At 40.8% G+C, this 15,876-nt stretch overlaps 1 protein-coding gene across 1 annotated transcript; it reads left to right on the top strand.

Annotated features, from left to right (window-relative positions):
- The first annotated feature begins 10,147 nt into the window (after positions 1 to 10,147).
- Positions 10,148 to 14,611, top strand: LOC146160247 (uncharacterized). The gene has a single exon (XM_083384710.1). It carries the CDS (start codon positions 10,148 to 10,150, stop codon positions 13,340 to 13,342), a length of 3,195 nt encoding a protein of 1,064 aa, XP_083240836.1. The 3' UTR covers positions 13,343 to 14,611.
- The last annotated feature ends 1,265 nt before the right edge of the window (positions 14,612 to 15,876 follow it).

The following is a 15,876-nucleotide window of genomic DNA, read 5'->3' as shown; positions in this document are numbered from 1 at the left end:
CGTAAATTTATTATTATCGACCGCGTAGCACGTTAGTAAATACAGTTAAAAGCAAAGCGACGTTGACATGGAAAGACTTATTTGCCGATGTTTCATGAAAACTAAGCGAGTTCAAATCTAAAAAAGTGCAAACCGGCGAAGCGGACTTCTGGCACAAATGTAAAATTAATCGAAAAATCTATTGTTGCCAGGCGAGCATCCCTGTGTGGTCTGCACGAATTGTTTGCCACATGGTATCCAGTTAAACTTGGACGCAGCAGCCCGAGACGTAACACGAGTGTTAAGATTTTTCTCAAAGATAACTTCTTCGTCAGGACGCACGAATGTTGTTACAAGCAGGGCTGTTTAACATGACCGTTAACAAGAGCACACCAAGTCACATTAAACAATGTTAAAAAATACCCAAACAAGTTTTTATTAAAGAGAAGATTTAAAAGAATGCTCAAAGCTACATATCCAAAAAGAAATAGCCTAATTCACCTGTTATGAAATTCGACGTATAATAATATTGCTGCAGGCATTTGTTAAATTCATTAACATAAGTCGCCATTTTATGGACGAGGGTAAGCCGCCAACGCACGTATTCGCTTTCCTGTAGAACAGGCAATGCAATGTGTCCTAACAAGTTTTATTCAAAAATATATTAATGATGCGGTTAAAAGCACTTCACCTTTGCACAAGAATGGCGTTAATTTTACAAGTCTCCTTAAAAGCAACATAAATAAAGCTGTTGATGATTTCTTCAATTTATTGGTTCCCACAAATTGAATACGTTTATGCTTTCACGGCCCACCCGGCAAATCTGGATTCATCGAAATGAAAATCCTTCACATTCATTTTCAGTAAAAGATAGTCTACTAAGTAAATTAGGAGTGTACACCGAAAAGCCATCGCAGACTCGCCGAATCTGTCGATCTATACTATTGATACGGAAGCCGTAATCGTTGGTCATAAAGCAACTATCGAGGGGCTAGATCACAGATGTTATTAAACACATATGTTTGTGTGTGTCTTTCATTAAATTAGGAGTGGTACGACCCCAATTCAATGCACAGCTTCATTGCCACTGATAAATGTCCCTATCAGGTTAAAACAGTGCAAACCTAATAATGATTAACGTCAGCCGAAAAGCTATTCGCAGTATGATAAATAACATACACAGTGACAATCTAATGCGTTTTTTTTTGCAAAAATACACTTACAATGTTTGACCGCTTGAAACTGGTTGGCGCGTAGAATGCTTTGGCCGAGGTAACGAGTTAAATGACTGAGAACGAGGGCTAGATCTTGATAGAGTCAGCCGCGGAGATCGGTGGCCCAAGGGTCGCAGAACAGCTGGAAGCCATCAGCGCCTTGAAGTGCAGCTTTTTAACCATTTCAAACGTCACTCAGCGTTTCGGCCCAATGCAGCCGGACACATCGCCTCTCTTTTAAATTTAAATCCATTTTAAAGTTAATTCATTACTTTGAATCTGTTGCAACCATTTTTTTTACAAGTTAGTTTTTGTACAATTACCGTGCGAAGAAATAAGTAGACAAAAAACATACTTGAAAATATGTAATATTAAAAGAATTGCGTTGCGTTTGTTATATAAAGTAAGCCTAAACAGATTAAAATTGAAAAACAGTTATGTTTAAATGAAAGTCAACCATGTTTCATTTGTACAATGCAGGACTACGACCTACATAACTACTCTGAAAGCCGCTACCAACTTGACAAGAGAATAAATAAATCGGTAACGTGACAAAGTATTTAATATAGATAGATAGATAGATAGATAGATAGATAGATAAGATCTACAGTAAGCGAGCAGCAACAGAACAAAGTCCATTATTCGGTAACCTAGTAAGCCGATAAGAAAATTTAATTACGTTCTTGACAAAATGGCGGAACATTTAGGACCAAACAAATATTAAAACTGCGTCGAGGGGAAAAAGGGCACAGTTTATTAATAAAAATCGACATTCCATTTGTATTTAAAAAGGTTTATTGTTAGTGAATTAAAGTACACTAAAGGAAAAATATTTCTAAAGCAAATGAAATGCAAATGTACCCCACATATTAAAGGCAACACTAAAAGTGCATAAACAAGATGTTCAACTGAATTGCGATCTTTTTTAAAACGTTGATCGAATTTGAAATGCTTCGTAGATAATATTATTATTTACGGATGGTCAAGATTCATTAATATACGTTTTAAGAGCAAGTAAAATATGACGCATAGAAGCTAGTGGGCTTATGTTTATCATAGAGCTACATGAAGTATAGTTTTTTAGATCATGGGCTTCGTTGATCCAATAAGCAAAACTTTTACCAAATTGTAATTATGTGTGCAAAGCGCGCCTTTGTGTGACTGCCGACTAATATCGAAAAACATGCGACTGCCGACAAACATCGAAAGTGGAATAAAGCAGTTCATAATTATATCGTATGACATTTCTAAAACATTTACCAAGCGGGATAGTGAATCTAATGCACGTAACAACTTTATTTAACATATAACAAGGTTATATTATTTGTTTTTACATTTAAAATTGTAAAATTTGATCTTTAGAACATTATAACAGTATAAATATCAAATATAAATTGTTCACCAAACAATTTTTTTATATATTTAAAACAAAGAAAATTGAAACGCGTACATTTCCTAAGAAAACTGGGCTTTTGTTTTATAACACAAGATTGGAAATATACGGTTCAGTCAGAAAATTGCGGAAACTTCAGTGTACCCCGCCAAGCAGCATGACAATGCGCCTATTGACCTATGTCCTATAAAAAGGTCGGCAAAAAGTAAGGCCACACAACACGCCACAAGCTCGAATAAACCAGGTCACAAACCGGTTTGCAAAGAATCGAAACAACTTTTAATATTAATTTACTTTAAGCCTATTGCGTAAAACGACGGCTGTCATGCAAACCGTGTAACTAGTGTTGTATTACCATCAAGATCACCTTCGCGCGAGAATTAAAAACACATTCGCGTAACTCTACCGCGTTGTGTCAAGATGGTCATGTTTCTTCGTTTACTTTGCACCATACGTACGCACTGCGCACGTATAACGAATTCCACTGCAGATAATAAATTTCAAGGGCCGAATGGGCGCTAACGTTAGGCACTCTGGAAAAAACAACAATTCATATTTCTAAAAGTCGGCGCATTTGCAACTGAAAGAAGGGCATATGCAACAGGAAATTTAAACACTGCAACGATTTGTCCAGGTCTCCTATGCAGCACTTTTGTGCTTGTTTGCCATGAGCTACCCGTGATATAGGTCAAAACAAACTAGGTGTCACTTTAAAAGTGTTATTTACAAATGACTATTTTCAAATTTAGAAGTCGAACGAACAATGGCGCTACATTTACGTACGCGTACTATATACTTTGTTCGCGTTATGTTTCGCCTGAAAAAAGCAGAAAAACAATCCGGTATTGGCCTTACGAAAGTTCAAAAACATTTGATTATATCAATAATTGATTTAAAGTAACCATAGATGTGAATCGCTCATCCTAACTAGATTTCACTCAACCAGTTTAATAGCCAACCTGTACCAAAAAACCACTGTCAAGCAACAATTGATTCCAACAATAATCGCGATTGAGTAAGGGTACCTAAATAACTGAGTTTCTAAACATGACAAACTCTCAATTAATCTTAGTGTTACCAATTACAAGACCTGCAGATAACTGCCCACTACAGTAGAAATACGTCGCAAGTGAACATCGTTTATTGTCCAACAACATTCCGTTCCGCAACGCTGCACAGCCAGCGACCATACTTCTTCACTATTCGAAGCGTCCAGTTCAATCGGCAGTCTAAAGAAAGTTCTGTTTGGCCCTGTTCGTTTCCCTTTGCTTTCATTTTGTCGGGTGTTAAGCAACTAAAATAAAAGGGGTTTACTACGACTGTCGTTCATCCATTAACAAATTACGACGCTGATTTTTCTGTGACGCGCCGATCTAAATGCACCAGAAAACTCGAATATAGTTTCTGGCAAAACTTTTAACTGCTGAGTTTCATGTTACTGTGCAGGTTTTAAAAAAAAGTTAAACGAAAACGGTAAAATGTCTTTTGTGGTTCTGCTAAATCAGGGGTGGTAAATCAATCGGACACTAAGAGCCGCATTTTTTACTTGGTTAACCGCAAAGAGCCACACCTTACACATGGAACGAAAATAATAGCCCATTATTCCATTTTTTACTCCCACAAAGCGATCGCACGAAGCGCGAAAAAAGTGTCTTTATTTCGTTAACTAGACTAAATTTTAATCTATAAGGAAAAGCGATGCGTTGGATGAAAAAATACACATTTCTCGATATAATGTAATTTATCAATATTATTTGTGGATATTTTTTGCGTTTATCTTGTTTAAAAAGTATTGCTAATAATTAATACATTGGCCTTAAGGTAAACAATTGAGTCCGAACCGGCTATAGTCCATACCTTAACCAAACGAAATCGAAACATTCTAAAAAATCATGAGTGCAACATGAACGTAAGAGCCGCATATAACTGGGTGAAGAGCCGCATGTGACTCGCGAGCCGCGTGTTGGTAACCCCTGTGCTAAATAAACAAATTTTATTTAACGTAGTTTTTCACAAAACGGGTGAAACATGTCTAAGTATTAAATTTAACGTAGTTTTGCCTAACGTAGAATTCAATGTTATTCGACTGTAGGTTTTATTAAAAATCGGATAAAAGGCCTTTGTCTAATGGGCTAGTTGTATTCTCTGCCAATTTAATCGTTTGTGCGACTTTTGCTTCGTGCTAAGAGACAGGGATGATCAATACCGAAGTACTTATCTGTTCCAAAGTAACAGTTTAAAATAGAATCTGTAATATTCTGGTGATCTGCAGCCATACCGGCTGGTAATCACAAGACGACTGGTACCAGACTTTCCCAGCGTAAACAATTTTAACGCAACCGATGTAGTTGTTGATCATTATATCTGATAATCGCCAGATAAGGACTGGTCTCTCGTGTCCATGGTGAGTGCATGTGACCCCGCGACATGCGTTCAAACCTACCTGTGCCATATCATCTTTGTGTGTTAAAATTCCTGCAAAACAAACCAAATACTACTTAACATAAGATAATACAATATGGAAGTGTTACAATTACTATCCAAGAATGTCAAAGCTATTATGTTTAAAACTAGCCTTATCCGTATGTTGTTGCGTCTCCATAAATATCATAAACCTCTACGAAAAATCAATATAATCTCAACGATCAACAATTGATGCACATTTAGCAACTTAACAGGTACTATAAAAATGTTTTTTAACGAACGAAAGAACTCAAATTTTGATATGAAAGTATACGTTAATTTTAGGAATCCCATGCACTTTACCTTCGCGTTAACTTTCCCAAATCGATTTAGGTTTCTATTTAAGAGCGTTGGTTTATTTGCTGTTTGGCGTAAACTGTCCTTTGTTTGTTACCTTTGTTTTTTGTCCAAACAGGTGCCACATCACTCAAAAGGATGAAGATTGCGTTTGTTGTTTTAATCAAAGCTATGCTTTATTTGTGAAATAAAAATTGCGAGTAAAATCCGAAAATTGTTACTGTTGCAGAGCTGCGCAATTTGTGCGAATATGTTGTTACCTACGGTTTAACAAACAAACAATATAGTTGCAGCGATAAAGTCAATTATCGGACGGTAACCAAACTAAAACTTGGCTTAATTTTTTTCGGGAAGATTCTTTCCAAAATTATTCGATCATTTTCAAAAGTAGGGTTTCAGATAGGGCATAATTCACTTTCGTGTCTATTTAATTTTAAACTAGCACATTAAAAAAATATATCTGTATTAGATGTTGCTACACTTGTTATTTTAACTTTCCGTAAAATTGGTTTAGAACTATGTGAAATCGAGTGGTAAAACAACACATTTTATTTAGCCCTTGAGGTTTTTATTTTTAACGCATCAGATATCCTAAGATACAAGTTTCAAAATAACGTTAAATGTACTTTATTTGCCATTAAAACCTTGCAATTGTGTCGGAAAACATTTTTTCGTCAAGACATTATAATTATTTCCGAAATGTAGGCCTATACCTTCTTATCAATATAATTATTTTCTTTTATGACATTGTATTTGCTAATTTTAAAGTTAAGGAGCCGCCGTAACGTTTCTTAAAACACTGTTTATAAAAGCTTATTAGATTAACTGCGCTTAATTTCGAGACATCGTAAATTTCAAATAAATTAGCTTTTCACGTAATTGAGCTTACAATAAAACTGAAGACAGTATGTGGCGTTTAACAACCACTTACATTTTGTTAATCGCGCGCATCGACTTGGCTAATGCGTGGCCTCGACCTAACTATAAATAAGGCGAAGTGAAAAAGGGCGTAATAAAATGGCGCCTAAACGCTGCTCAGTGGCTCAGCTAGAGTCTGATTTTCGGCTGTTTTGTCTCGGCGACACTCGTCACAAAATTCGAAACGGTATACGAACAATACTATAGGCAGCAATATCTTCTCAAAGAAAACCTAAACGTGAGACAATTTTGTGACAAAATATGTTTACAACAGGACAGAGCAGGTTTAGCTTTAAGGAACAATTCGCGACCAAGGTTTAAGTAGACTTCATAGCGCGTTTAGTCGCAATGCGGACAAGCTGATTGCCGAAGATCTACTTGAAATTTGACAAACCTACGTTTTGTTTTATGTATACATAAAAATCGTATGTCACCGATGTACAGTGGCTATTAAACCAAGGTTTACAATGTGAGTTTTAAGCCAAATAGCTGTGTTATTAACAGTGGGAAGCATGATTGTAAGGGCAAATGCTCTATGGTGAAAGGACATTTGCATGTTCAAATTTAAAATATCCTTACAAAACAGTTATCTGTCCGGATAAACTCTTGCGTAGTTTAAGCCCCGGCGTAGTATAAGCGCTAGAGCAGGGCCATATGGGTGTGCTAGTACCAACTAGAAATCTGAGACAACTAGGATAGAAACATCTGGCATCGTAGCATAAGATTGTAAAATTTAACGACACTTGTCGAGCTTGACGCTATGCATAATTTCAAGCCTTGTTTGCGCATTTCGCATTGGCGACTGTGGTGCGCGCCCCATCGACAACTGGACAACAGAACTAGTTCGCAGCTTTTGTGCGTTGCCCGGTTTATTTATGTGATGAAAATCGATTGGCCGCACCACCGTGCATAATTAATGGCGTTGCCGGGTTGTGTTTTTTCCTCGTTATCGCACAACAAATCGTCAACGTCGCTTCATGCCGATGCACCATCGGCAAGCCATTTGCAGTTCGCGTAAAGCGCGGGGAAAATCACAGTTTAAATAATGTATATTCAATGTAAGCTTATTTAGCGAGGATAGAGTGCTCCACAGTTTGCCTTGGCGATTTCTCTTCGAAACTATAAAAGGCCGAACGCGAAGTGTCGAACCTAGAAATTGCAAGACGAACGAAGTTGTCTACGCCGATAATAACGATTATATTTCCCAAAACTAGTTGAATATGATTCCCTTTGTTGTGTTCTACTTTCCAATGTCTCACGATTGCTTCAACGACGCAGTTTTCGTATATGGGTTTGGCAAGTCTCTCGCGCCAGCTGTGTGACACCAAACGGCACGTATAGAGAAACGCTTACTGTACCAAAACCGAATAGTGTAATAACATTTGAGCGACGTTTCAGATTTTCCGAAAAGAACGTCATTTCAGGTTCTCGTCAATATGCTCAAGCGTTGTTTTGTCAGTATCTACTGTGCTTCTTGGTGAACAATCACGTGGATGTATGCCAAGTCATCGCCACAAGAAGCTTTTACAGAGCAAAGAACGTGTGTTCAAATGCCTACAAATGCCCGATCGTGGCAAGGTTACAGACACGTAAAAGATTAAAAGTTGTTTTTTTCGCCGAAGTTGTCTGCCGTCCATGAGTGGTTGCTGTGTTGGCCAGGAGAGTAAAGCCCTGGCCTGCGACTGTATGCACACCTGCGTGCAACCCAAACAAAGCCTTTATCGTTTCTGACCCTGTCTCGTTAGTTCTGTGTTATTATTAAGCAATACGAGACGAGAGTCCTTTAATCAGCATTGCCTTTTCCACAACAGTTAGTCATAAAAGCTTACGAAAGGTGATATTACTCTGAAGGAGTTCTTCGGAGCGGTTTTATTTTTCGCGAAATCGTAATTTTATTTTTAATTCGATTATTTTACGTATTTTTTCGTGAACATAATCTACGATTGAACGGGTTATGGTAACGCGAGCATATTACCATTGATTATGTTAAGATTGCCGAACAAATCTTGACTTCTGTTGAACGTTCACATAAGGGCATACGACGTGTATCTCTACGACAAACTAAGTCTGGGAAAGTAAGGCATGTTTACTGTTCTATACTTTGCGTTTTTACTTACAAATCCGCGCTTTCTGTTGCGTATATCGCATTTCGCGCTGTGTCATAAAGCATAGATAACATATGGCGTTATGTGAAATCTTGTAGGCAATTTGATGGGAAAAGACTATCAATGTTGAACGAACTGTCTGTTGACCGAATTCACTGTTTTCCTACGACACGGCATATTGCGGACTGAGGCAGTTTACATCTGTTTTGCAGACTGCGTTATCCCAATGCAGCACTTCATTAATAAATTCCAAAATTCGATTGGTACAACATTTGTTTCTGGCTACTCCCATTTTGCGTTGTTGTCTTGCTTATTGGTAGGCTGTTACGTATTTTTCTCACAGATGGAGTATTTGTAAGAAATTTGAGTGGCAAAGTGCTTTTGAAACAATTTTTCAACGTAAAAGTATGTCGCTCTGGTGTCACAATCGCCTACATTCTGGCGCCGGAGAAGCCAACAGCGCATTTCCATCAAAGAGAAACAGCGGGCGGCCATATTGTTTGGTGGTGGTGCTTTATGAGTGGGAGATTCAGCCCTGCTCGTATCCATTTGCCAATTACTACGTGAGGTTTGCCATCGGAGCTCTGCGGCGGGATAACTTTTTATTCTCGTCTGCAGTTTGGGGCTTATTTCCACAAGAGCGAACGTGTCAAAGGCAGCATGAACATTAGTCCTCACGTGACTAGACTTTAGTGCGTAGTGTCCCATGCGATTGATTCTACCGCTGTGTTTATCTTAATTTTGGAGCTCCTTCGCGTTTTTCTCCTCTGTCTCCTTTTTGGCGGTGCCGTCTGTTTCGTTTTATCTCAGCTGCGCTCCCTTCTCCGCTTTCGCGATCGCACACGCGCGCACACCACGCACACACACGCACACTTGTCCGGAAAGGAACTGCATTCGCGGGTCGCCGTTCCCTCTGGTTTGAGTTTGTGGAAGGTAATCGCAAAATTCTGTAGCAAGCGAACTGATGAGTTACGAGTGGCACTGTAAGCAACTGTCCGCGATATTTATTCTTTACCCAGCAGTCAGTTTGGTCGCGAAATGAAATATTTTTCAAGAGTATAAAGTTAATTTGGACCAATTGTTTCCTCGTTTCGGCCACGGTTGTCAGGAAAGTGTTTTACCCTATTTGTTGGTCAACAAGTTTTAAAAGCAGCAAGGCGTTTTTAAGTAGGGCTACTTTTTGGAAAAACACTTTTTGTTACATTAGCCCTCAAGTCATTAGCTTGAAACTTATAGTTACTTCGACTAAAGCTTCTCACGCCCTACTCGAGTTTAATTTTGAATATCTTCGGTCGCATGAGAAGGGGCGTTAATAAGTTCTAATATTGCTAAATAGATAGTTGTCGAAACAGTATAATTTACTGCCTGGCTCGCCAACGGTGTTATGCACCGCTAATCTACTTCACTTGAAATTGGCGATGCCCGCGGGAGTAAAAAGGCACGATTCTATTTACAACCGACTGACGTTAATAAATGTTTATTCATACTTTGCTATTTGAAGAAAAGCTTTACGAGGTAATACAAAATTTTAAAGGGGATCGCAAAAATAGTTAACGTTAGACGGACATATCTTTAAAGCCAACGCGTTTTTTTGGAAAGGAATTTTTTTGGCGTTGAACGAACCAAGCAAGCCTTATGCTCTGTGTAACGTATATTTTGTTATACGCAGGTTGTTCCGTCATATAATTACATATATAAGGGTTTGCAACAAACAACCAACCCAACATGTTGCCGCCCCGCAATCCGTGACGAGTCCTGTTAAAGCTCAAAAAGAAAAAATGGCGATACGCTTCGAGCAGCTGCGAGAGGGCAACGCTCTGTGGAGTTTAGCGGCAGCTTGCGCCACATTTGCCGGCGGCGGGGACTCAGGCGAACGGCCGCTTTCGCCCGATGATGGAAGTATTTACACTTCGGGACCGAGGTTACCCGCGCCCAGCAGCGAACCCAGGCCCACTACTGACCATCAGCAGCAATTGAAGTACTCAGCGCGACTGACCGTGTCACAAGGCACTACTGGATTACCTTCCGTGACACCGGGGAATAATAATGCGCAGCGTGTGCCAACCAGTGCTCATTTGCAAGCAGTGGAGCCCAACTCAAAGGCATTTCGTAGACCCACGTTCCACGATTCAACAGAGGGATACGCGGAGTTGACTCAACACGCAATTTTTCATATACCGTCGAAGCGTTTCAAAAGTGACGAACAAAATGCATTGTCAACTGCGTTGCCCAACAGTTTTGGTTTAGCAGGCATAAAACAATCACCCGAGGATGTTTTTAACAATGAGAAATTATGCAGCAAACCGCCAGCAAACAGCCTGCCGACTAAACAAAATGGCGTCTGTCGAGTTAGCCACCCAGGGGTTGACAATAAAGGCAATGCTTTTCGCCTGGAAAGCGTTTTGGACTCTGTCTCAATACGACAGAACAAAACTGATATCAGTTACGAAACAACAAGAGATAAACCAAAGCCCAGTAAAAGCGAATTCCCCTGTGGCTATTTGGAAAAAAATGGCGGACCGTGCAGTGCGACGTTCTGCCCTACATTAAGCGGCTCGGGGTTGTCAGATCAGGCGAATAAGGCCGCTGTTGCCAAGACCAATATTGATTCAACTCCCAAAGCTCGCGCGTCGGAATCGCAAAGTAAAGGTTCACAAGGGCCGACGAAAAAGGTTCTCGAAAACGTAACATCGCGAATCCGGTCAGAAAAGTTCGGCGAAACCGACGCAGCGGAGGCCTTGCTTGGATTGTTTACTGCCATACCACCTAGTCACGACAACAAGCATGTAGACCAACATACCACGGCGGAGTGCGACATGTCAAGCTCGAAACAAAGTCCGAACAAGGAAATGTCGGCATCCCGCGTGCTGGGCGACCACCAGGAAAAGCTTCACATCGACAAAGTGGCCAAATCAAGCGGTTCTTGTCGTGTGTCGCGATTTCACTATAAAAAAGCGATATGCCTTAAGTTCGCAAACTCCTTGGACAGCCAGGTGGGTTTAACGAGCTCCGCTAATAGCAAAACGGCGGATGAACACCGTTGTTCCCCTAACGGCGGCAAAAATGGCGCCGCCGGCTGTACGCAAGTGCCAACAGACAAAGCAGAGCAATGTCCGTTAACATTTGGAACGTTCCGGAAATCTCTAATAAAATGGGGCAATGTTTCGTGGAATCAGGGGTCTGACATTAACCAGGAAACGTACGATAAGAAAACACGAGATTCAGAAGGCGGAAAAGCGAAAGCTAATTCGTCCTTGACTTTTCAAAAACAAAAGAAGAAAGGACCGGAAAACTGCAGCAAGCAACCACTCGCAGAAGATCGGCCGGCAACCCCTCGTTTATCTACGCGACGCAGAAATGCCTTGCAAGGACGAGGGACCTGCCTTTCTCAAAAGTCTAACCTATACAGAGTGACGTCTTCGTTAGGTTCGTCTTCCGAGTCTCTTTGTTCGTCTGGCGACGACGTCAACTCGGTTTGTGATTCTGACTCGGAAAGTAGTCAATACACCAGCGAAAGCGAAGAAGAAGATTCTTGTCAACACAACGACATCTCTAGGGAGCAGATTGATGCCCCCAACGTTGCCAAACCTCCCGTGTTGCGCTGCGAGGAAGCTGTAAACAAACGGCCTTTTATGTTGCGGAAGCCACAGTTTTCCTTGCCCAATCGCCATGACGGACATTTCCCAAACTTTCGGAAAAAGTTTAGCGGATTGCCCACCTCCTCGACCCTCGCAAACTTCCCAATCAAGTCACAGTTCCCACCTCATGTAGTGAGCCGCGTTAACTTTTCTAGGCGAGATTCAGAGAGTGAAAGTTGTGTCAAAGAAAGTGCAACGACACAAAAAACAACAAACAATGCACACATCAAGAAGGCAACTTTCAAGTTCAGCAGCTGTTTGCAAAGGAAAGACGATGTCAATCAAAGTAAAAATACTTTGATTACTCATCGAAATACGTTGGCCCTAAATGGCATGTCAACACTTGATACTTCAGGAAATGGCGTTTTTCCATTGGCAAAAGACCAACCTCAAAAAAACAACAAAGACACGACCGCGACACCTGACGTTTCTTTGGAGAGTTGGCCAGAATTTCATGGAGGTGCCTCTTTTGAGACTTTGTCTTCAGCAGAAAATTTCACTTTTGTTGAAAAGTCCCATATGAAAATCACCCCCAAATCGTCGTATGCCAGGTGCAGGTTGCCGCAACCAACTGCCCGATCACCCGCGCTCGAAGCTAAGCAACTTCGTAAGTTAAAAACAACCAGAAAGCGGAAAGCTTCGAAGTCCAATGAACTAACAAAATACAGCTCATTAAAGGGTGAGGCCGTCACCCCAACCTCTACCAGTTCTACTGATACAAACCATTTTCCCGCCGACGATATGCCGTCAGTTGCAGATGTTGCAGGTGGGTGTGTATCCACCGAATCGAGTCGTTCCTCATCGCTCGACGCTTGGAGCACTGAATCTGTGACGTCATCACACGCGTCATCCCTGGCAGGCGAGGATTTGACGGTCGAGAGGAGGCATAAATCGCGGCGCTTGTCCGTCGCAAAGAGGACCGCCGTCGCATCGAAAAAGCTGCGTTCGGGAAAGAAGTCAAGACGAGCGAAAGCCCGTTCTAAACAGGGGCGCATCCCGGGCCCGCCAGACAACGGCAGCTGTATGAAAGACACGAGCCCTCTGACGGGAAGCGCGTCTAAAGAGTGCGGCGTTGATGTCGGCGAACGCTTATCGCCTGGCACTGACAAGAACGGCTTCAAGCTGATGTCGTGTTTCCCGGCACCGGCCTCATTGGTAGCTGGCGCGGCTCGTGGCGAGCTGCTGCCTGGCTACGTCTCGTCCGGCACCAGCTTTAGGGACACCGCCGTCCGCTGGTTCAAAGGTACCGACGTAACCGAACTGAAGCAGAAGCGACAGAGAGAGCGGTGGAGGCAGCTGACGCTGGAAATGTTCTGCATGGGATCGTCCCGCTAATCATTTATTCGGTGGGTTAATTTAATGCACGTCGCTAAGTCGGATCGAAAAATCTGTGCAGAATAAGTAACGCCAATAATAGTTGAATGGATTTCAATCGTTCAATTTAGTCTGGTGTATCAGAGGTGGTGCTTTTGTCATTTAGAAATGTAAAAACGCTGTTTAGGAATTTCCGGTCACATTTAATACTAGCAGCGCAAAGTCATGTCACAATCAAAAAAACGTATATAAAGGGCGCTTTTGGAAGTTATTCAAACAGCGTTCTCACGCGTTTTGCCGGCAATACACCGCTGCCTGAAAGCGTGTGCTTTGTCCGGCTGTAATTTTGCATTTTATTGATTTATTTGTCTTAAACTTTTGCTAAGCAGTTAAGCTTGAGTTTGTAAAACACGCTTACGTTTCACTCGGCTAGCTGTGGCAATCTAACATGTATATACACTCTTACTTCTTGGTAATTCCAAGCCAAGTGAATCAGCATGCCTAAATTATTACTGGTGCAGCCCAGTTTGCTTTCACTGTGTCCCAAGTGCCGGTAAAAATGGTTTGATCAAAACAATTCTCTGCCAATTGGCTTTTGTATTCCGGTCGGAATTGTCAATATTTGCTTAAGCGGAGACACCAAAGAATTGCGACCGCGTTTATTCCACAGTTGGCCGAATGCGCTTCTTCGCTGTTCTCCGCTTTACCGCTGCGCTTGCGATTTGCCTTAATCGCGTGTCGACTTGAAGCCTTTTAACCGCAAGTATCGCGCTAAAACCATTTTGTAACGAGTCAGTTGACTTGGCGTGAACCGTGATCAATGCGACCTCGGTCGTCTCGTGCACACCTACACCTGGCCCATGCTCGCCGCCTTGCGTCGGATTGTGCCATACGCGTGAAATCAATTTTGTTCGCTTTACCTTTGATTAGCTATTTGCAATATTTCGCCCCTTAAGGACAACATATATGATGTTACGATAGTGCGTTTTACCCAGTATCCAATGGAGCGACGGCTGCGCTATAAATAGATTCGAGCGCACGGCGCACAATAAAGAACCTTTATAGGGGGTTGCGACATAGAATTATGCAAAATAAGTCGTTCTAATAATGTTATCGGTGCTAAGAATTTGCAGTCCAAATACGACATACAGGATTTTTCCCTTGATTGAACAGTATACGTGAAAACACGGTGTGTTTTCAAGTTTGTTGGTTCATCGAATTGCATCTTGTCATGAAGTTGTGCTCTAATGTTGTCCTCGTTTTTTTGGTCTTAAAAATACATTATATAGTTCCCGCATTTTTGCTTTGCTTTTCGCTTTTCGCTTTGCGTTTTTCGCTTTGCGTTTTTCGCCATTGCAGTACTTTTTCGTTTGCTTTTTATGCAGCGGTGCATCAGCTGAACGCACAGAAATATAAAAAAGGATACAACAACGTGTGACATTATTTTTTATACCTATTCCAAGTTTGGTAGAAATAGCGTTATTCCAGTGAAAACAAACGTTTTTACTTTTTACCATGTGCTATTGTTGGCATGCAAGGAAATGCACTGTGGACACAAGGTTTGTGTATAAATTAAAAAGATTTTTAAGAGTAATGTGTATTTTTGGAAACGTGGTTTTCTTATAAATTTATTTGGCTTTATACTGCAAACTTGAACCCTTTTAGGCAAAATCCAAAATAGACACTTGAAATTAGTTAGGAAAGTGTCTGGTTTGAAACCTGCTGAACAATCAGCGAGTATTTTCGCGAAACGTTCTAAAAAGTGGAATCGCCTTAAAAAATATTTTAAGCCCAAGTTGAAAGAAAAAGCATCCTACATGTGTTTCGCAGAAAAAAACACGCAAAATAAGCAAAACCTAAATCCGATACGGCCTCGCATTTTGTGAATTTGACGCGCAATAAATCTTTCGGGTTTCTGACGTTTTAGCAATAAAAAAATGGACTTTTGGCGTAACTTTGTTTTATATAGGGTAATTTTTTAAAGCAATCCATTGAGAGCAGTAAAGTTGGCATGGCGCGTTGAGCGGCGATAGCATCTTGTACGTCGACTGTTTGACGCCCTACAAATAAACACGGCTCGATCGTATATGTTATGGGAGACCAAACCAGTGCATGCCAGAACTTGTTTACATTTCGAAAACTAATTTTTTGTTTCTCGCTTCGTGACGCACGTAAAAAAATGCACAACAATAATTGCGCAGTAATTGTTTGAAACCGAACCCCTTCACCTTCAGTGTTATCATGCTTCAGTTACGGAAAGTTAGGCAAAAGCTCTCTCTCGAATCGCATAAAATTACAATTTTTTTTGTAGGACCTAAATACTAACCTCCTAAATTGTTGACTACTGGTTAATTATTTAGCAGATAGCGTCTGAAAAAATAGTGTTGCGTAACTTGTTAGACGTTACATAACACTTGATTAAGTAATTCGCAATTTACTTCGTGTAATATACTGATTTCTGGTTTAGTGTCTCAAATATGGCGTTTATCGATTATACGTCATTCTAAATCCTTAATGGGTGGCTTTTGCCGTTTCACACTTTCGTCCTTGATGTT

The sequence above is a fragment of the Ascidiella aspersa genome, chromosome 3 (assembly GCF_963924565.1).
Source record: "Ascidiella aspersa chromosome 3, kaAscAspe10.2, whole genome shotgun sequence".
Lineage (NCBI taxonomy): Eukaryota > Metazoa > Chordata > Ascidiacea > Phlebobranchia > Ascidiidae > Ascidiella > Ascidiella aspersa.
Note: the sequence above shows the minus strand (reverse complement) of the source record. Positions and strands in the feature narration are given on the sequence as shown.